This window comes from Peromyscus maniculatus, chromosome 16 (assembly GCF_049852395.1).
Source record: "Peromyscus maniculatus bairdii isolate BWxNUB_F1_BW_parent chromosome 16, HU_Pman_BW_mat_3.1, whole genome shotgun sequence".
NCBI lineage: Eukaryota > Metazoa > Chordata > Mammalia > Rodentia > Cricetidae > Peromyscus > Peromyscus maniculatus.
Window position 1 is genome coordinate 12,141,518 of NC_134867.1, and position 23,157 is coordinate 12,164,674.

At 41.4% G+C, this 23,157-nt stretch overlaps 1 protein-coding gene across 2 annotated transcripts in view; it reads right to left on the minus strand.

Annotated features, from left to right (window-relative positions):
- The window catches only part of Pdss2 (decaprenyl diphosphate synthase subunit 2), a 248,067-nt gene extending 240,406 nt beyond the window's left edge, over positions 1 to 7,661 (minus strand). Inside the window, exon 1 of one of the 2 annotated variants that reach the window (XR_006064394.2) lies at positions 6,822 to 7,661. Coding sequence is in view for 1 of the 2 variants with exons in the window: in XM_006982760.4 (XP_006982822.1) it covers positions 6,822 to 7,120 (299 nt within the window). In the remaining variant the exon portion in view is untranslated. The remainder of the gene's footprint in view (positions 1 to 6,821) is intronic. The other variant, XM_006982760.4, reaches the window with a different exon arrangement.
- Positions 7,662 to 23,157: the final 15,496 nt, after the last annotated feature.

The window sequence follows — 23,157 nt, forward strand, 5'->3', positions numbered from 1 at the left end:
TCAGTCTGAGAAGAGGCACCCCAGCTGATCAAGTGCTTCCCTCACGTTCCCTGCAGGCAGCCCGTGGAGTGTTTCCTTGATTAATAATTATGGTGGAGTGCCAGACCACTGTGAGCCCTGCCACTCCTGTGCAGGTGGTCCTAAGTTACACAGGAAGCAGGCCGAGCCAGGTGTGGTGGCTCAGCCTTGAATCCTCGGGAGGCAGAGGCAGGCACATCTCTATGAGTTCAAAGCTGGCTACACGCTGATACCCCATTTCAAAAAACATTAAAGGAAAAAACAAGCAAGCAAGCAGGCTGAGCAAGCCACGAGGAGCAAACCAGTAAGCAGCACTCCTCCATGGCTTCTGCTTTAGGTTCCTGTCTTGAGTTCCTGCCCTGAGTTCCCTTCATGGTGGACTGTAACCTGTGAGCTGAAATAAGCCCTTTCCTGCCTGAGGTGCTTTGGTTATGGTGTTTTATCAAGGCAACAGAAACCTAACTAAGAGAAGCTACAAACAAGAGTCTTTAGCAACAAAACGAAATAGAGTTGTTGCCTATGCTCTGCCCAGTTTTCTGGTTATTTAAAGGACAGGAGCAAGTCTACAGTCATCATCGCTTACTCCATCATGAAGCAGACATTTGCGATCTCTTCTGTTGCTTCATCTCATTTCATGTTTACCCTATAACACTGCACATTTTCCTAAATTTGCCAAGCAGTTCTTGTGTCTGTATTTTCCTGCTTCAGTCCCTTCCTCTTCATCCAATGCAGGTCAGTTTCCAGGCCACGTCACCTTTAGAAATCTTCACTTTCACCAGGAAGACATCTTTTTCTCCTTGTCTGTACAGCACACTAGTCACACATGCCACAGTTCTCTCAAGGCACTCTGAAGCTGGGCTTGTGTTCCCGCTAAAACAGATTTCTAATAGCAGTGGCAGCTGCTGCCATCTGGAGATCTGCTACGTGCCAGGCACTGTTCTAAATACTCATCCACAGTAACTCATTTACTCTCCTAAAACGCTGGCTTAAGTACACCCTTATCTAGGTTAGGGCACAGGAGCTGAAGGAAGCTGCCTGAGATCACACAGCTTAGAGGAGGCGGGGCCAGAATGCAAAGCTAGCTGAGCCAGGAGCTCCTGCTCGCTGCACTGTCTCCCATGAGTCCCTGGATGGCAACAACTGTGTCTTATTGGTGTTTATACACCCCATGCCCAGAGTACCTCAAATATTTGTGGAATGAATTAAAATTTATAATTTTCTCTTAGTCATCCAAGAAAAAGCTCTTTGTAAGTAATACAGGTTTATAGTCAGTAATTACAAAACTGAATCTAGAAAGGGTCTTTTATAAACATAGAAGACTAAAATTAAATTTCTAATAACAAATTGAAAGAACACTAAAGGATTTCACCCTATTTAAAAAAAACAAAAAGAAACGAAACAAAACAACCTAATGGGTTCTTTCGATAGCCAAGTGACTAAAGTGGAGGGGAACAAGCTGTCTCTTCTAAGGAATCGACGCCCCTAAGAGAAGAGACTAAAGCTATGCTTTCTCTCCTAGAATATCGTACTAATGAATCTCACCTATCTGAATCTAGTAGACAACAGAGCGCTCTGAAGGCACAGGCAAAAAGGCAAGGTATTGAAACAAAGTCTTAACCCTAAAAGCCTAGTATGTTCAGAATAAATCAAGAAATAAATCAAATAAATAAATCAAGGAAGTCGGCATGTACACACCGCTCTGAGCAGTCTCACGCAAGGCCATCTATGCCATCTTTTAAACAACCAAGCACCGTCCAGGAGAGCTCGAAGCACTCACGCCATCCCCAGTAGACAGCCGCTCTAGTTTGCTTTGCTTTCACTGTGATAAACACCGTGACCAAAACCAACGTGGGAATAATAGGGTTAATTTCCTTTTATACTTCCAGGTAACAGTTAATCACCGAAGGATTTGTAGCAGGAACTGAAGCAGAGACCATGGAGGAATGCTGCTTACTGGCTTGCTTTCAAGCTTACCCTCTGCTAGCTAGCTAGATTGCTTTCCTCCTTTTTCTTCTTGTTTGCTTGTTTTTTGAGTCAGAATCTCACTATGTAGCCTTGGCCATTTTAACTCACTATGTAGACCAGGCTGGCCTTGAACTCAGAGATCTGCCTACCTCTGCCTCCTGAGTGCTGGGATTAAAGGCATACCAGGCCCTGCTAGCATGCACATCCATGTGCCTGGGATGGTGTGGAGTTGTCCAGTGTGCTCAGCCCTCCCACATGAATCATCAAAAAGTCATAACCACAGGCCAATCTGATCAAGGCAATTCTTCAATAGAGGTTCCCTCTGTCCCAGTGACTCCAAGTTGTGCCAAATTGGCAATAAAAACTAGCACAATAATATACCAAGGAAACTTACAAAAGCTAAAAATACTTAAATATGAATGATCCATGCAGAAATATAAATGACTGAAGTATATATTATGCACAAGTGGGTACTTCATTGAATTAGACAGGTGGCAATGAAGCCACAGGACACAAATTATGTTGGCAGGAAGGGACAGGGTGACTGACTATGACTACCTTTAGCTTCCACACTAATAATCTACCTGGGCATTCCCTCATCCAAAGCCCCTTGTCTTAGTCACTGTTGTACTACTGTTAAGAAACATTATGAACAAGGCAATTCTTACAAAAGAAAACATTTAACTTGAGTCTACTTTCATCATGGTGGGGAGCATGGCAAGAGCATATGAGCACTCACAGCACTGGGGCAATAGCTTAGAGCTACATCCTGATCTGCAGGCCAAGAGAGAGACAGACTGGGCCTGGCATGAGCTTTTGAAACCTCGAAGACCACCCCCAATGACACATTTCCTCCAACAAGGCCACGCCTACTCCAACAAAGCCACACCTCCTAATCCTCAAATAGTGCCACTCCCTGATGACTAAGTACTCAAATATCTGAGCCTATGGGGGCCATATTCAAACTACACACCCCTGAAACAAATATCTTTCAGGGTGTAACTCTTTTTTTGATTTTAGGAAGGTGCTTTAACTCTACACTTCAGCAAAAACTAAGCAGACCTGTAATCAAACATTAATGTTTCTGCAACAGAATGAATATTCACATTCACTGGGATGAATAAAAACTATAAAGTCTCATATCCATTAAGGTTCGCTTATGAGTCTGAAAAATACATTCTGTTTTCTGAGCTTTTAAGATTTTTACATTGTGAGAAAAGAACCATATTCATTGCACCAGTACATTCAATTTTTTTTTTTTTTTCACTGAGAAGGTCTTTCTTACAAGCCAAATCCAGGTCCAACAAGTCTTCCAACAGTTCAGAACTGGCAATTCCATTAGAAATCACCTTGGGAAACCCCTTACTTCCCTGTTCCATAACTGAAAGCCCAGGAAGACAAAATGAGTTGCCTGGGATCACATGCTATATACCTACAGAACTGAAGTAAGTCTACGGTCTCTCCTTCTCTTCCACTCCCTCCTAGTCTCCTCCCATTCCCACTGTGCCTTGATTTGAAGTGATGTGTCTCTAAGTTTTTAAAATACTGAAGTAATTGTAGACAAGTTGTGAAAATAGGAGAGATTTCTCTGTACCTTGGACCCAGCTTCACTCAACAGTGACAAAGTTTAACTTGTAGTGTAATACTGAAATCCTACCCCAAATCAACTTTATTCTACTTTCGTTTTCAGCAGCTTCTCAATCTTGTATTCAGTTTGTGCAGCTTCATCCCTTGTCTAGATTCATGTAACCACCATCACAAGACTCCAAACTGGTCCATCAGCATGATACAGCTTTTCATCATTTTTATTCCTCCCTGTTCCCCACAATGTCACCTATCTAGCAATCACTTATCTGTTCTCCATCTCTACAGTTCTGGTATTTTTAAATGATCTAAATGTTGTCTTAGTTTGGCTTCTATTGCTGGGATAAAACACTGACAAGAGGTAGCTTACTGAGTGGATGATTGATTTGGCTTACATACCCGAGTCATAGCCCACTGAGGAAAACCAAGGCAGGAGCCTGGAGGCAGGAGATGATGCAGAGACCATGGCAGGTGGCTCTTCACTGGCTTGCTCTCACTAGCTTGCTCAGCCTCTTTCCTATACAACCTAGAACCACCTGTCCAGGGTGTAGGACCACCCCAGTGGGCTGGGCCCTCCTATATCAATCATTAATCAAGAAAATATACCACAGTCTTGCCTACAAGCCATCCTGAGAGGAGCATTTTCTCAATTGAGGTTCTTTTTTTCCCAGATAACCCCAGCTGTGTCAAATTGACCAAAATAAAAATAAGATTAAAAAAAAAACATTGTATAAATGGAATTATACATAATATAAACTTGTGGAACTGAGATCTTAAAAAACTAGTGTTAGAAAGCTGGGTATGGTTAATCCCAGCACTCAGGAAGCAGAGGCAGGGGATGGATCACTGAGAGTTCCAGGCCAGTCAGGGTTACAGTGTGAGGCCCTGTCTTCACAAATAAATAAACAAACAAACTTTGATGAAGTGCACTGCCTGTCCTCGTTGAAGTGTCTATAGTTCAGGAGTGCCACATGACTGCTCTTCAGTCTTTTCCTCTGAGTTTGACTACTTGGGATGTTCGTGTAAGTAGAATCACACAGTATATATGTTTTTACGGGTTGCTCATTTCACTTAGCATATATTCTCAAGGTTCATCTCTGTTGTAACATATGCCAGTTGTTTTTTTAAGGTTGATTAACATTCCATTGTATGTATACACCACATTTCATTGATGCATTCACCACTGATGAACACACGAGCTGTTTCTACCTTCTGGCTATTGTAAATAATGATATAAACATATATAAATATATAAATGTCTGAGATTCTTGCTTTAAATTCTTTTGGAAATATATTTAGAAGTGGAATGGCTGAGTCACATGGTAACTCCTGATTTTAAAGAATAAAATTAACTTTTCTCACTTTGAATAATTCCTTTGGGATTCATCCAAGTTGTATGCACTGATATCAATTTTCTTTTTCCTTATCAAGTAGTGTTTGTGTTTGGGAGGGCACATATGTTCAAATAGATGTGTATACCTTATATTTTGAGACACTGGTCTCTCACTGAACTCATTGAACTCAATTTGTCTCTCACTGAGCTCATTAATTATATAGGCTGGTCAATGGGCTCAAAGGGTCAGCCTGTTTCCATATTGCACCCCAACACTCAGGTTACAGAATCCATTTGTACAACTCTTGGTGCCTAGCTTTTTTGTGGGTACTTGGAATCTAACCTCAGATGCTCAAGCTTGCACTGTAGGCAATTTAGTGACTGAAACATCTCTTCAGCTCCACCAAATAGAATTTTATGGTTATGTATGTATCACAGTTTGACCAATCATTCACCAATAAATGACATTTGGGTTGCTCAGGTTGAGACTATTCTAAATATCCATGTTAAGAGTAACTTCCTCTTAATTATCCACATTTTGCTGACAAGACTTCGGCAAACTTATAGCCAACTTTCAACATTATAAACATTCCTGTATAGGTTCTGATATAGACATGTTTATTTCTTTGGGATAAATGTTTTTTTGTTTTGTTTTGTTTTGTTTTTTTGTTTTTTGAGACAGGGTTTCTCTATGTAGCTTTGCGCCTTTCCTGGATCTCAAGCTGTAGACCAGGCTGGCCTCGAACTCACAAAGATCCGCCTGCCTCCGCCTCCCGAGTGCTGGGATTAAATGCGTGTGCCACCACCGCCCCGGCTTCTTTGGGATAAATGTTTATGAGCTGGATCAATGAGATGTATAATATATATTTATTCTTATAAGAAACTGCCGTTTTCCAGGTTGGCCATACCAATTTACATTTCCTATAAGCAACGCATGCAAAATCTGTTTTTTCTGTTTCTTCACCAGGATGTCATATTGTCAGTGCTTATTTTATTCCTTCTCCTAAGCATGTGACAGCATCTCACAGTGATGTAAATCTGCATTTCTCCTAGAGCTAATGGCATTGAACAATCAGAAGCCCACCTGCCATCTTTCTGTCCTTTTCCACTACTGAGTTTGAGACAAGGTCTCTTGTTTAGCCCAGAGTTTGCTGGTTTAGCTAGACTAGCTAACTAGCAAGCCATAGGAATTCAATTCAAGCCAAGGGCATCAATTTCAGGTCACCATGTTGGCACAAACACTGTACTGGCAAAGTTATCTTCTTAATGTTTGAGATAAATTACAAATCGTGAGGTCTGAGTTGTCTTCTAAATGATAAATGGTTTTCTTAAACCTAAAGGCAGGTTTAACACTGGTCTAGCATTAAGTGGTAAAAGCCTCAAGATCATGACTTTTACATGAATAATCCTATACCTGGATATGTGTTAAGAGCTGTCTACTTTGTTTGTCTGTCTCTCCCGTCTTAATCTTTCTGTAGGTGAACACTTCAGTAGCGGGGAAATGAAAATTAGTCTATTCCACTTTTAAAATACCACTTCTTGAATATGACTAAATAAATACACGTCTCTGATTGTTATCTTCACAAGTCACTGAAGCATCTGCACCTCTAATAGTTAAGCGAAACTGTGAAAACCTCCAAGTTTTTCCTCTTAAGAAGACCACTTATCCACTGAGCTGAGCCGAATAGAATAATGTTAAAGAGACACTAAAGAATGTCTTAAAAGGTCAAAGGAAAAAGGGATAAAAGAACTGGCCAGGCTCAGAGCTAGCATGAGCGTTCTGACCAGGTGAAAAAGAAAAAAGGACGGAGTGGGCACGGGTGACGAAAGAACTACCCAGGCTCAGTTAGCGTGAGTGTCCTGGCAATGCTAACGACGATGAAAAGGCGGGCGGGTACGGGTGGGTCGGTGGGTGGCTCACCTGGCCGTGGTGAGCAGAGGATGCTGAGTGCCCACCAGCTTCCGCAGCTGCATCGCGATGTTGCTGAGCTCGTCACTCAGCAGGCAGCGGAGGCTCATGAAGGAGGCGGGATAACCCACGATCTTTTCGGCCTCGGATACCACCTGGTTCCAGTGGGCTGGAGACCTGGAGGACCGACCACGCCGGGAACCTACGGACGAGATGGTGTCGAGGGACCTGGAGCACCACCACTGGCGATGTGGGGGACCAGAGGCCCCCAGATAACCGGACAAGCGCGACAGCAGCTGCCGAAGGCTCATGGTTTGGAGTCTGAGAGGGTCAGGCACCCAGGGAAAGGTGTCCAGAGAGGGCACGGGAAACAAGGGCTGACGAGGAACTTTCAGAATCTAAAAGTTAACAGGCCCTCGGAGAAATGTGGCTTTTCTGGAGCCGTAACCGGGAACAAAGTTTGCTGCTTCTGCAACCCAAGCTGGCGGGACGGCAGCCGCCGCTCACAACTACACGAGCCACCTGTGGTAAAACCACAGGCACGGTCTACATGGGGGGCGCCATATTGGAGGCATGGAACGCGGCCTGCCGTAAGGATAGGGGCGGGCTGAGGAACGGCCGGGAGGGCGCCTTACTTTACGGCACAGCCGAGACCGCCCCCGGAGGGGCGGGGCTTTGGTGGTGACCGGAAGGCGAGGGGACGCTTGGCAGCTCCTGCCCTTCCTTGGACCTCAGTGTCCGCCCTGCGGGGGTGGCGCTAGGGCGCCTCACCTCCGCTCTGGATCTGGACGGCTTCGGGGTCGCCAGAGCGTCTCCCCCGGCCCAGCGCAGAGTGAAGCTTATGTAAATGATTATCTGTGTCCTGAGCCGGCGCCTGCCGCGAGGTCGTGGGGCCGTGGCTCGGGCTCGCGGGGAAGCCTTTCGCTTCCGTCCGCCTTAGGCCCTCGCTGGTGGGCGCGGACTCTGGAGGGGCCGCCCCTGCAGCTGGGCGACGTCTGCGCTGCGGACCCCCGCAGAAATGGGACCCACGTCGGTCGGTGGGGCTGAGCCCAGGTTCCCTCAGCGATCTGGCCGACGTGTTAGGGTTTCTCCCGTGAAAAAGCCCAGACAGAAGCAGCTTTGCCTTCTGCACAAGGATGCTGTGAGGATGGAATGAAATGTTGCCTGCTTCCGTCTCCAGGATTGAAAATTCACTGGCCTGACTGCATTTCGCATATTGGCTTCCTTAATCTTTTGTTGCATTTTAATGATAATACTATTCCCTGCATTTTGGGAACACTGAGTGCTGCACAGCCAAATTGTAAATTACTATGATCAGTTTAAGCAAGCGTGTGAACCCAGGCCTCATGCACAAATGCTAGGCTGGTGCTTTACTTCTGAGCCACATACCAGACTTAACAGTTTGCTTATTTGAATACATACTCTTAACAACAACATTAAGTAATATGCTTCCAAAAATTCTTTTCTTCTCGTTGCTAAAGGATTCTTGTCAGTATGATGATGACTTCAGTATTGGATGGAACTTTTTGTTATAGGCCTCAGTGGCCTGAGATTTACTATGTAGCAGAGCCTGACCTGTAACTTGTGATCCTCATGCACCTATCAAATTCTGGAATTACAGATGAGGACCACTCCACCTATTCAAGTATGTCTAGCATCTTGCCCTTTCTCGTTACTCAAAACAAGTGTTAAAGTCGCAAAACCCTCGGTTCAATGCGTTGTGCCCCCCTCCCCCAAAAAAAGTAAAATTAAGTAAAGTAAAATAATAAAAGACTTGTTACCTACATTTTACAATCAGGAATAGTTTTTAAAACTCAAGCTTTCAGCCGGGCATTGGTGGCGCACGCCTTTAATCCCAGCACTCGGGAGGCAGAGCCAGGCGGATCTCTGTGAGTTCGAGGCCAGCCTGGGCTACCAAGTGAGCTCCAGGAAAGGCGCAAAGCTACACAGAGAAACCCTGTCTCGAAAAACCAAAAAAAAAAAAAAACTCAAGCTTTCAAAATTAATAGTTAATATTTTTAATTTCACATCATGTAAGTGAAATAGACTTTTAAACTACATATAAAATTAAGATTTAAAAGACAAAAGAACTTGTTCACACTGTAAAACAAAATGCTTTTATCTAAAGAAGGTTTATTAGCTGGAGATCTCTTTGAATACCAGATCTCCTGTGATTTTAAATTTCTCTCTTAGGGCCAGAATAGTGGTGCTTGCCAGCGCTTGGGAGGCAGAGGCAGAAGGATCTCTGAGTTCAAGGGCAGCCTGGTCTTCATAACCAGTTGTAGGCTAGCTAGGCAGGGCACCATAGTGAGACCCTGTATCAAAATAAATAAATAAATAAATAAATAAATAAATAAATAAATAAATAAATAAATAAATAAATAAAAATTCTACTTTATTTGCAAAAAATTCAGTGTAGATAAAAGTTAGGAGTACATTTTATTGAAGGTGAATTACGTTTAAAAACAGTCTCCCCACAAGGGAGGTAAACTGATTTTTAGAAATAGTTTTTATATAAGAGATACATTCCTAGCAATAAAGCCCAAGTCTGTTACTGTGTAAAAGTGAATGTGAAAAGTGAAGTATTTTACCATTCTAAAAAGTTCCAAGGCCTGAGCTTCTGGGTTATCCAAGGAGAAAGAAGTCATGAAAATCCAGAGAGAAAAGAGACTGAATGTGATATATTGTGCACCTGAGGCTGTTTCTTTGCGATCCTGGTACCTTAAAAGTAACTTCTCATGCATTTGCCTTAATAACAATTCACAGCATGTACTTTAATTTCTCCACAGAAGCCAAGTACATTATTCTCTGGTCATACTCTATTAACCAGGTTTTTGATTATTCATGGGACTTCTAGTCTCATTTATTTTAAATAACCAGCACTTTCCTTTATACTTACAGTTAAAAGGTTGCATTATACCTAATGATAATCAGTTTTATAAGGTTAAAAGTATATTTGTTCTTTAATCCTCCAGATAAATACATATTTCCTTAAATCTTTGTAGCTAAAGAAATGTCCGAATTGCTGGTGACTTTTGCAGGAGCATGGAGGTGGTGTGTCTGAGATTCTACCCTTCCTTTGCCACTGACAATAGTGTGTGTGTGTGTGTGTGTGTGTGTGTGTGTGTGTGTGTGTGTGTGTTCATAAAAAAATACAGGAGAGTTTCCCAGCTTCAGCATTATTGACATTTTGAAACATGATTCTTGCTTGAGGGGGAAAGAAATCTGCCCTAATTCTTGTAAGATATTTGGCAGCATCCCTGACCTGTGCCCACTAGATTCCCAGAAGTACCTTTTCCAAATTGTGACAACCAGATATGTCATCTCTAAACATTGGTGAGTATCTGTCCCCAGTAGGGCAAACTAGCCTACTGGAATAGGAGAGATACTGAAAGCAAAACCTATCTCCAACCATGATGTTTATTCCCCCCAAAGCATCAAGGGAAAGCCCTGCAAGATTGTAGTCAGCCATACTCCAATTGGCTAATGGAACTTTTTCAAAGACAGCAAACTAACAAAAGATGGTCATGTTTCTCCTCAGAATCCTTTCTCAGTGAGTAGACTTACTTAGACAACTCTCTGCATTTAGCCAACCTTAGAAAGAGGCAAGGCCATATTTTGTGGCTTCTTCTTTGACTGAAAACAAGTTAATCTTTAGAAATACAAGTGTTAAGATTGGTGATGCTGGGGGCATTAGTATTCTCATGATTTTGTGATTAAACACAGAGACATTGCTACCACCCATCTGTCACCCTTTATGCAACCGCCCCTTGTTAATCCTGGGAGAGTTCTCTCATGAGCAAAGGAGAGCATTGTTGTACACATTGAAGCCAGATGATAAGGGGATCCAAGTTAAAAAAAAAACCCACAAGTTTGATCACCTGCCTGATTGACAGCCTAAGAGAAGTAGGGATGGCACCTACTGCCACTCCACTGAGACTACAAAATAGTACACAGCAATTAGATAATCATGATATTATTATGTATACATTTGCCTTTTGACCCAGAAATATCAATTCTAAGAACCAATTCCAAAATACAAAGTGACTGAAGTGGTTGTAGGCAGCAGTTTTCCTGTCCCAACCTCCCAGTCCCAAATAAATGACTCAGAGTCTGAATATGAATTATAAATGCTCGACCAATAGCTCAGACTTATTACTAATTAGCTCTTATATTTAAATTAACCCATATTTCTATCTATGCTTTGCCATGTGGCCTGGTACCTTTTCTTAGTACAATGTGCCCATTTTGCTCTCTCTGCATTTGCTGGTGACTCTCAACTCTGCCCTTTTCCTTCCCAGCATTCTCAGTTTGGCTCTCCCACCTAACCTTATTCTGCTCAGCTATTGGCCAATCAGCTTGTTTGGTAAACCAATCACAGTGACAAATCTTCACAGTGTACAAAGAGATTATTCCATAACATTTCCCCCTTTTTGTCTAATTAAAGAGGAAGGTTTTAACTTTAACATAGTAAAATCATGTACAACAAAAATAGTTATCAAGTAAGAATCACAATCATAATATCCAGTCTATTTGCATTTGACAAAATCAGAGAAAATACTCCATTATCTATCTTACCTTTGTGAGGTCAAACTTTTGAACATAATTTACCTTTTATCATCACTGAGGAAAACTATAACTATCTAACCTTCAACTCCATGAAAGACCCCAGAAAGGTGAAATGTTACCTAATGACAGGGATATCTCACTGCCTGGACAGTCACCCAAAGTTCCTCTACAACATTGGGGCATCCAACTCTGACCTACAGGCCTAGCATATCTGACAGACTTTCCTGTGAAGCAGGGAATTCTGGAGGACTGTCTTACCTTGTCTTGGCAAAGTTCAGCAGTTGCCTTTCTTGTGTCCTGCTGGTCCAGTTTGGACAGTAACCGTCAGCAATTGCAGCAAGGGCAGTTTCTTTGTCCACATGGCTAGCTTTTGACATAAAGAAAACAAACTCCTTACAGAGTTTCTTCAATGCTCATCATCTTCTCTGAAATATATTGGTTCTACCAGGAGCAGACATGTCTCACTGTCATAAAACAACAACAACAACAACAACAACATCAAAACCCTTATATTATTAAAGCACCTTAAATACTGTATTCTGTAGGTCTTTGAAGTGCTTGAAGACAATTCAAATGGACTGGACATTGTTAATGTATTTCTTGCCTATATATATTTTTATATAGTTATTGTACTTATTGTATATAATTTTATTATGTTAGTTAAAACCTTCACTTTTTATTTAGACAAAAAGGGGGAAATGCTGTATGATATTTTGATTGTGTTCTAAGAAATAAAGCTTGCTTGGAATCAGAGGGCAGAGCTAGCCACTAACTGACCATAGAGGTTTGGAGGACTGTATCTCAGCCCTTTTGGATGGAGGAATGGGAGAGGTAGGAAGTGACTGTGGCTGCTCCCCTGCTTCTCTGATCTTTCAAGTTTTTACCCCGATATCTGACTCTCATTTTTTATTGATAAGATTAATTAATTATATGAATGCTTCAAGTAGTTGTTCATTACTATGTTGTTTTAAATAGAAAATAATCCAAACAACCTCAAAGTGTAGACTAATTGAATAAACTAAGGCAGATTCATCTTGAGACATGTGACAACTGACAAAAAATGAGGGCCATCCCTACATATATCTTTCAGGATATATATCAAATTAAAAAATACAGGGTACAGGTCAGTATAACATTTTTTGAAATAGATAGGTAAACCCTGAATATGTTTTGGCATCTATTCTAAACAGGAAGGAACAGAGATCAGCATGGGGACTAGTAGCTGTTCTATTGGCTGTATAACTTTGGTTTTAGAATCATGTATAATTTTTATATGTTCAAAATAATTTGAAATACAAAAGAAAAATCTAATACCTGGAATTTGAAAATTAACTGAAGCAAATGATGTAACTGCACATTAAGTTGCTGTGTCATAGCCACACCAAGTAAATAATGAAATGACTTAAGAGAATGGTATTTTCGCCATGCATTGCCCATAGAATACATTCCCTGCATGAGCAGGTCTCATTCTTACTGTTCATAGAAATATAGATGCTATTACTTCCAAACTGATCTCATATGTTATATACAAAAACAAATAGGGGAAATGTTAGGAATGAGGATTTTTTAGAGTAAGTAGAATCCATATAATACTAAAGTTCAATTAGAAATAGTAAGTTTATGACTTTTTCTTTTAAAAATGTTTCTTATATCTCAGTAAGAAAATTTTTGTATTTATTGAAAAAAGCATTTGCTTGCTTTACCCCTTAAGAAGGCCTGGAAGTGATGGCAATTGTATAGTATAAGAATATTTAGTGCTGTGTTGTATTTTGACACATTGCTTTCATTTGGTGGGGACGACATTGCTTTCTTTAAAAAGTAAGGAGGTTGTAAAATTCTTGTGCACTGTTTGCTGGCCCAGGTGGAAAGGTCTTCACAGTGTGCAGTTTGTCAGAATGCTGACGTTTGGTAGTTGGGGTGCTTTGGGAATCAGATCTTTGGCACTTGGGGTGCTTTGGGAACCAGGTGCTTTACAGGTCCTTAAGAAGCTGGAATAAAGGGATAAAACCTGAACAGAGCCAGCAACTAACAAATCAGGGTGGGGCTCGGTGAATTGTGGGGGGGAAAGCACTTTTAGTTGGGTGGGGGAAAGGGACGGGCGGATATAATGTAAATACGTTATAAACATTTATAAAACTACCAAAAATAAAGTAACTTAGCAAGAAGTAAGGAGGTGCTTTGGAGGAATAGTAGATTGCATACTGGGAAAAAAAAATGTAATAAACCTGAAATAGCCTGAGGACCCAAAAATTAAGAAAGCTGTTTAAATCTTAAGGATTAGTGGGACAGGACAAAGATGCAAAGACATCAACATAAACGGGCTGAGGGGGACAAGTGAGCATCAAAAAAAATACTAAAATTGATTGGCACTAATTGATTACGTCTGAGCTCATGAGTTCATAACTAAATGTAACTTGGGCAACAATCTGAATATCGTCAATTGAATGAAAGAATCGAGTGTTTATTCTGCCTTTCCTGTATGAATTCTATTTAGTGGTCTCTTATCCTGGCATACCCCCTTGAAAACTGAGCCTGAGACAAGGGCTTCCTTTTTAGGTGGTTGATTTTGGACAGTGGTCTCAGGAAATAGCAGTGGATAACTAGGGAAAGTGAAAGAGAGAGAGTCAATATGAGAGTGTTCTCGAATTAGTCATCACTGTGGGCAAGGAGGCCTTGAGCCACGGAGAATGTACTTACTAACTGCCAGCTGATGTAAGGAGAGAGCAGTTATTTAGCGTCTTTCACCTCCAGTTGGTCTAAATTTCCCTCTTAGGGCTCTCCTTCACACCTCCAGGGTGTCATAAGTGTGTTAGGCAAATGTATCCCACACCTCATGGAATCAGAAGAGATGGAGACACAGAGGCAGAAATGAGATGTATACATGTCCCAAATGTATGCCAATGTATACAATGAGGAGAGGTGCTGTTGAATGATGTTTATAAGAAACAGATAGCCACAGAAATGGCCATAGCGAAAGGTGGGTTGGGAGGGTGTAAAACAAGGAACAGGTCCCTACTAGTGGGATAACCAACTTGCTAGATCAATGAGAAAAGGCTCTTCATGGTAAAAAATAAGTCCACTGAATAAAAAAAGAAAGGGTAGAATTAGGAAACTGCCATTTTGTAATTCTTTATAGATTCATTGATTCAAGTATCAGTTGTTCATCAGTGAGAGGCTGGCAGAGCACTTTGCCCGGGAGAGCATGGGCTGAAACCCTCTGGAAAGAGTACTCTGTCTCGGTGCCAACGGGGAAGGTCCATGCACGCATGCCTCCTGATGGGGGCATCACAAAGCACACACCACCTAAGCGATATTTTATCTAAAATCATTGACTCTAGATGCCATCAGCTCTCTAGTTTCCAATCTTTAACAGCTGTAGGGGAATAGAACAATTAAAATGCCATTGCAAGGAAACCGACCAACAGATCCAGCCCACGGAACAACTGTAAGCAAGCTGCATGAGTTTCTGCAGCAGGATAAGGAGAAAAGAGAGCGCATAAAGGGATCCCTCTAGACGGAGTTTTTAAGAGAACTAACTAACCATGTGCAACATACAGACTTGTTTGGACCTCACTCTAACAAGCTGACTATAAAAACTCAAATGTGAATATGCTTTTGATATATCAAATACCGCAAAGGGGTTATTAATCTGTAGGTCTGTAAGAAAAATGTCAACATTTTAAAATGATGCACACTAAAGCATATAAGAATAAGATAACAGTATCAGGAATTTGCCTTCCAGCATGAAAGAAGCCAGGATTTGCAGACCTAGGCCTGTGACCCTGGCTACTCCAAGAAAGAGCGGGGGGATCATAAGATCAAGGCTCCCCTGGGCTTCAGAGTAAACTCAGAGCTGGTCTGAGCAACTTTGTGAAATTCTTACTTTAAAAAATAAATAAATGAATGAAACAAGTACTCTAAAATCCAGGACACTTTTGATTTTGGTTTCTAGGCAAATGGTATTGATTTTGCCCTTCTACTGTATATGCAGATTTCCTGTGAGAAAAGTAATTGTTTTGGAAACAGGTGTCACGAGATAGCCCAGGCTGGTGTCAGACTTCTGAGACTCAGTCTTACAAGTGACAGGATTACAGGTATGTGCCCCATGTCAGGCGGGATTTAAAACACTGGAGGAAGCAAGTAAGTGTCTTCATCTCTACTGTACAAATAGAAGGAAGTGAAAGAACTTGGCCAAAGGGAAAAAATTAGAAGGTCGAAGAGTCAGAATTAAGTAAATTGCAATAACTAACACAATTATCTATTATACTTCATATCATTTACTAAAGTGGATCTGCCACTAACACATGATAGACCAGTGACAATAACTTAGTGCTCTCCGTGGAGACACTCTCAGTTCCTTTTGCCACTCTACCCCGAAGTTGTCTTTATCTTTTATTTATCATTCCTTAAAAATACTATTTAATAATATATGTATTCCTAAAAATATATCATTTGGCTTGCTATTTTTAACTTAAAGCCGAAGTTCAGTGCTAGTGGCAATTTTTAATGTTTTCTGTTTACTCAACATTATTTTGCTGAGATTCACCTGTAGCAATGTATATGGTGGCATTTCAATCATTGTCACTGCTAAATAGCATCCATTGTGTGACAACACTACACTTTCTCCCTTCACTTGTTGGAGAATATTTGAATTACTTTGATATATAACCCAAATATTCTCCAACAAGTGAATAAATGTGTTTTTATGTATATAGTATGTGTGATGCACATACATATGTATATATGCATGGTCTCATGTATGGGAGCAGACGTTTGTATGATCACACATGCACATTGTGTATATTCGTGTGGAAGTTGACCGTCTTCTCTAATCACTCTATACTTTACTTACTTAGGCAGAAAAATCGAGCTGGAATCAGGGCCTGACAATTTGGCTACCCTAGCTGGGCACCTTGGCCCTGGACTCTTGCCTCCCTTCCTGAGCACTGGGATTGCAGGACACGGGCTTCCTGATACTTTACCTGGGTTCTGGGAATCCAGACTCCAACCCCGGCACTTGCTCGGCATGTGCTTTATCCAACACACCATCTCCTGTTAAAATAATGTCATCGTGAACAAGTTCATGGATGTGTCCAGGTGCATCTGGCAAAAGATTATGGTTTGCAATGGAATCTGCTTTGGGGTGTGTGAATATTCAACTATAATAAATTGTTTCAAACAGCTTTCCAAAGTAGCTTCTCCAGTTTATACTTCATCAGCTACTTATGAGGGATCCTGTTGATCAGATTGTCTCAAAACATGACATTGTCAGACTTCTTCCAACAAACAGGTGTGTGGAACCTCATTACTGTGAGCGTCTGCTCCTGTCTTTCCGCTGGATTATGGACTGCACGTTCTCCGTGCAAGAAAGGGGAAAGTGTTTAAACCCACAACTCTTCACTGTGCCTCTTCTTCCCCACGTGCTCATCCCTCATAGTCACAACAGCCTTTTCTTGCCATTTCCTTCCAATGTCCCAAGTGTTTGACCTTAGAACTGCTGTATTTGGGGAGGAAATGGACCACGACCCATGCTCCCTTTTCTAGTTTCTCTTCCTACAGGCCCACGGTGTGGAATCGGCTAGCAGGGCAGCTAGTTAATTTCACACTAGGATTAGCTCAACAGGAGAAGTTGGTCTTGCCAGGGAACTATTTTCTTTAGAAACTTGGATGGGGAAGATTTCTGCTGAGGTTTTCACTTGAACATAGACAGTATTATAAAAGGCCAGCCACCTGGGTTTTACAGCTCTGCCCTGAATAACTACATGGTCATAAGGCTCACCTTTTCGTTCCTCTGAGTTTGAAGTTACTCGTCTGTAAAAACAAAAGTAGGCGATCCCTTGGGTCCTTTTAAGTGCCAAAATGATTTTAAACAAAATTAGCGAGTAGACTGATGCTTGGGGTCGTTTTCTTCTCCCTCTGTCTTCGCTTCCCTCGCCCCAGCCTGACGGATCTTAGTATTAGCCTTGGCTCAGAGCTGAAGTCTACAGAGAGGACCGAGGCCAGAGAGCATCCTTTGTGCTGCATCTCTTCTTCTCCTCGTTTATTTGAGACAGATTCTCATGTTTCCGTCCTTGAGTTTGCTAAACAGCCAAGGATGACCTTGAGCTCCTGACTCTGCTGTCTCTGCCTCCCAAGTGCTGGATTGTAGACATACATCACCAAGTCCACCTAGCACAAGTCTTTAGACACTGTTGGCCACTGCCTCCCAAATGCTCAATGCTGCTTTTGTTGGTACCTTACAGTGTCTGTGGTCAATTGATGAATAATAAATAAACAAACTTATTCTCCTTTCCCACTGTCACACATTCTGTCTTAGAAGTTTTCTGAATTGGGTTTTATGTGTCACCACACCATCTGAATCAAAGTCTCCAGGCTTGAGGACCAGATATCAGTATCTTTCAAATATTCTCCAGGAATTTCTAACATGCAGGCAGGTTGGGACTACTTTTCTAAACGATGATCTAGCTTTTTACTGTTGTTCCCTTTCCTCCTCACTTCCTTCCCCCTCCTCTTGTCTTCCCTTACTCCTCTCCTTCATTTTTTCTTTGCTTCTTTTTCCTTTTTTTAGAAAGACAGATAAAAGTCCATTTCCTAAAATTCTGGTGAGTTTATATATATTACTTTTGTTGTATAGAATGTAATATGAGGTAAAGGGGAGTTAGGACATACACACATACATACATAATACACACACACACCTACATAAATTGTACAGTGCCATGGCATCATATCAGCAACTGATACCCTAAAGTATGTAACTCCTAAAGGATATGAACAAATTTCTTCTGTCTTAAAAACACATTTTTTTTCTCTAACACTGGACAATCTTTCAATCAAGGTTACACACACACACACACACACACACACACACACACACACACAAAAATCCACATCAGTAAGCAATCACTTTATACACATTTGTGAAAAAGCCAGTCAAGCTTTTTGTTGATAAGTTCAGTGACCAGTTGAGTGAAGTACCATGAGCTCACTCTAGTTCCTTTCTAAGAACAGCTATGGCTCAGCGTCTGTTTAAGAGTGCTTGCTGTTCTTGCAGAAAGCCCCAGGACAGTTCCCAGCACCCTCACGGTGGCTTACAACTCCAGTTCCGGAGGATCTGGTGCCCTCTTGTGGCCTCTGTAAGCACGAGGCATGTGCACAGCTCATACACATAAGAGAGACACAAGGGGGCGGCGGGGGGGGGGGGGGAGCTCTGTTATTAACATTGCTAATATGGGCCAGGCGGCCGTGGCGCACGCCTTTAATCCCAGCACTCGGGAGGCAGAGGCAGGAGGATCTCTGTGAGTTGGAGGCCAGCCTGGGCTACCAAGTGAGTTCCAGGAAAGGCACAAAGCTACACAGAGAAACCCTGTCTCGAAAAACCAAAAAAAAACCAAACAAAACAACAACAACAAAAAAAAATATTGCTAATATGGAAGCAGTGCTATCAACTTGACCAGCTGCGAAAAATTTGCTAAAGATCATTCGAGAAGATCAGGTGGTAAGGGCAAACCATGTCCAGCTGATTCCCAGAGACCCACGTAAGAGAGATGTCACTGTCAACTACCATAGTATCAGAGCAGTTTCTTAAGATTGTCCTTGTTTAAATCACCCAGAGGAACTCTGCTGTATTCCGGTCTTTGAAACCATGCCATAAATAAACATCTGTAGTAAATATGTTTGAACATTATAGGGCTTGTAGGACCATGTTGGGAGTAATTGGTTTGAAGTGCATAACAAAATAAAAGGAATATGCTGATGCCAGAGCACTAAGAGTCACTTTAGTTTTCCAAGAATAAAAGAGACTATGTCTCTAAAGTCTAAACAAAGAATAACTACAAAGGCTGTTCTTTCCATGGACGGTGACAGAGCTTGGTGATTAAGAGGTCAGACATGGGAGCCGGATGCCCTGTGCTGGCATCCAGCTTTGCAGTTAACCAGCAGTGCAATGTTGAAAGATCCTCTAAACTACCAGTACTGCAGCTTTCTCGTTTGTAAAATGGGAAGAAGAATACTAAGCACTATCAATGGGCAATTATTAAGAATAGCATGAGCTCATAAATACAAGGACCTTAGCTCAGTGGCTGGCATAGAGTAAGCTTATAATACAAACTCCCCTTGGCCTCCAGTATTCAAGGGGAGGGCTTTTTACCTTCAAACCAAAAGGGAATATGAAGCTCTTTTATTTCTTAAACTTTTAGGAAGACAGCTGTTTCTAATTCCCAAACAAATAATACAATTTACCCACATAGCATAAGCACATAGATGCAAACAGACAATTGAAATGCTGTGATGCTTTTGAATGTCACAGTAATTTTGTTTTAAGGCTGTTCCCACTTATAGGGCTTAAAATTTGTAATTTAATTAAATTTTTTAAAATTTGAGACATGGTCTACCTCTAGCCCAGGCTTACCTGGAACTCACTATGTAGCCCAGGCTAGCATTGAGCTCACCATAATCCTCCTGTCTTATCTTCTAAATTGCCAGAATTACAAGAATGAACTACCATGCTGGCTTTTTATAATATTATTTTAGAGATTATTATTTATTATTAAAGACATCTTTTAAAACTTTTATTTGTTTAGTTTATATGTATGTGTGTGTGTGTGCCTGAGTGTATTATATGCACCGTATTCATGCAGGAGCCCTGTGGAGGTCAGAAGAGGGCGTTAGATCCTCTGGGACTGGAATTACAGGTTGCCATATGAGTTGCCATATGTGTGCTAGGAACTGAAACTTAGTCTTCTCGGTTCTCTGCAAGAGCAGTAAATGCTCTTCACTGCTGAGCTGTCTCTCCAGCCCTGAAGAGATCTTTTGAATTAGGCTTCTCATGATGTTGCTTGTTTTTATTATATATAATTTTTTGTTCTAGTTTTTTTTCTTTTAAAAAAGATTTATAGCCAGGCGGTGGTGGCGCATGCCTTTAATCCCAGCACTTGGGAGGCAGAGCCAGGTGGATCTTTGTGAGTTCGAGGCTGGCCTGGTCTACAGTGCGAGATCCAGGACAGGCTCCAAAGCTACACAGAGAAACCCTGTCTCGAAAAACCAAAAAAGAAAAAAAAAAAAAGATTTGTTTTTTTTTAAATCATACACACACACACACACACACACACACACACACACACACACACACACGAGTGTAGGTGCCTAAGGAGACTAGAGGCTTTGGATTCTCTGGAGCTGGAGTGACAAGCAGTTGTGAGTCCCCTGACGTGGGTGCTGGGAACCAAACTCAGTCCTCTGCGAGCACTTAACCACTGAGTCATCTCCCCAGCTCTGTGGTAGAAAAATGTAAACCTCACACAAAATGAAAAAAAAAAAAAAAAAAAGAGCAACAAGCCCTTATGCACTAGTTTGAGCAATTATCAGCATTTTGTAATCCCCTTCCCAACAGTACCAGAACATTATTAATCAAATCTCAGATAATATAACATAAACATTTCAGAAGTAAATACCTCCTTTCAAAAAAAGTAATCCCAGGACAACTGTGACTAACACAATCATCACATTTCTTATCATTCAATCGGCTTTAGAAATGTCTTTATAAAATGTGCTTACTTCAGTTTATAAATATTTGGCTTTGAAGTTTGGAAGATGGCTGACTTCACACTTCCTCCACAGGGAGGTAAGCTGCTACAGAGGCAATCTGAAATGTCATTAACAATCAACAGGCTGGAGAAATGGGTCTCACAGGAGGTCTGCGCATGTGTGTAATGCTGACCTAGGATTCTGGGACATGACATTGGATTATCTTGCTGCTGGAGAAAGAAGAAAAGAATGCTTCTAAAGAGTCAGGGCTCAATGACTAATGCATGTGCCATTGAGCCTCATGAGCTGGGCTCCGTCTCTGGAACCGACATGATGAAGGAGCAAAAACAACTCCTGAAAGTTGTCCTCTGATCTCCACGCAAATGCCTGGGAATTGCACACATCAGCACATGAAAACAAGGCCTTAAATGACTGCTTAAAAAATTAGAGTGGAGATGGGTGGTGGTGGCGGCGGCGGCGCACCCGGGAGGCAGAGGCAGGCAGATCTCTGTGAGTCTGAAGCCAGCCTGGTCTACAAAGTGAGTTCCAGGACAGCCAGGGCTACACAGAAAAACCCCACCCTGAAAAACAAAACAAAGAAACAAATTAAAGTGGCTGTGATGTAGAAAGCAGAAGGAGCCTTCTGTGGGCATGCAAGACCCCTATGCTGTGTGGATCTGGCCAACATCTGTCTTCAGGAATCTTCTGGGTGTGGTCCCAGCTGTCCGTTGATGCACTCTCTTCCTTCAAAATATTTCACAGGACTTATTTGTGACATTTATACTTTTCTTCTCATATTTTATAGCCATGTCTCAGGCTTCCTTCCTTCCTTCCTTCCTCCCTTTTTTTCTTTCTTTCTTTCTCTACTGAACCATTTGTATACTTTTGAGGACTTACATCTGCATTTTTTATTGGACTTCATTTTTAGTGTTTTTAATGTTGATTTAATGGCTGCCAAAGCAGCCCCCGAGTATTTGAATGAGGAGACACTTGGTAATTACTTTATAGGTTACTTATAATTATCAGAATAACTAAGGTTTCCCCCTCAAAGTAGGTGGACAGAAATAAGTAGCAAAGGCGGTGTTTAAGCAGATAAAATGTTAATATGTTTGTGTGGAGGAAGTCTAAAAATAAGAGAAGCCGCATTCTTCAGTGGGCTCCTACTATACCCCTTTGCAGCCAGGAAAGCAAATGAGAACAACATCTTCATTGACTAGACTCTCAAAATAGCTGATTTTTATCTTGCCTGCTTATTTTCTTCAAGTCTGTTTTCTTTTACATATTCAGCCTTGCTGTTCTTTTTATATATATTTTTAAATTTTCATCTATCTATCTATCTATCTATCTATCTATCTATCTATCTATCTATCTATTTTGCAATGCCTTTTGGACTTTGGTTTGTGAAAGACATACAGAATAGCTAAGATCCAAGGCTCTAGATCAAATACAATGGATTAAAATCCTGGTTTCATTATTTCTTGACTGTGTCTCTGAGCAAATCGTTTAGCTTTCTGAGTCTTGGTTTCTTCGTGTGTAAAACAGACACACACACACACACACACACACACACACACACACACACACACGAAAAAAAGAAGAAAGAGAAAATGAAAGATATAAAATACCTATATCCCTTATAGTATTTTTCATTTATTTTATTTTATTTTATTTTATTTAGTTTAATAAATATTTACCCCTATTTCCCTTGAGGTAGAGTATTGTAGAATGTGAGCAGAGGTCACATGTATGCTGGTTCCAAGCCCGGCATCATGTAGCTCCATTTACTTTCCTGCACTTCTACCAGCCCTGTGAGAAGAACACGCCTCAGGGCGCTGGAAAAGGATACAAAACATGGAGAAGACCTGACTCAGCATGCACCCTGGGCGGAGCAGGCCAGAGCCGCAGCAAGAGCTGTGCATCTGCAGAGCTCAGCCTGGAACATGTAAGCCTAGTCGGCCTGCAGACTGATATGAAATAGCAGCCTAAGTTACTGCTTTTTGTGAGTGGTTTGTCACAATGATTTACTTTACAGCACTGAAAGCTCACTAATACATAAAACTGTTGTCTTGACTAAATGAGATAATTTACGTAAATCGGTCAGCAGGGTGCTGGGCACAGAGGTGATGCTCTGCTCCGTTAGGATTAACAATATTATTATTATTATCTTGACAATGACTTTCATCTAGTTTGCAGGAAGGAAAACCCACTTCACACGTACGTGTTCAAACATTCGGCTTCGTGCTTATGGCACCAG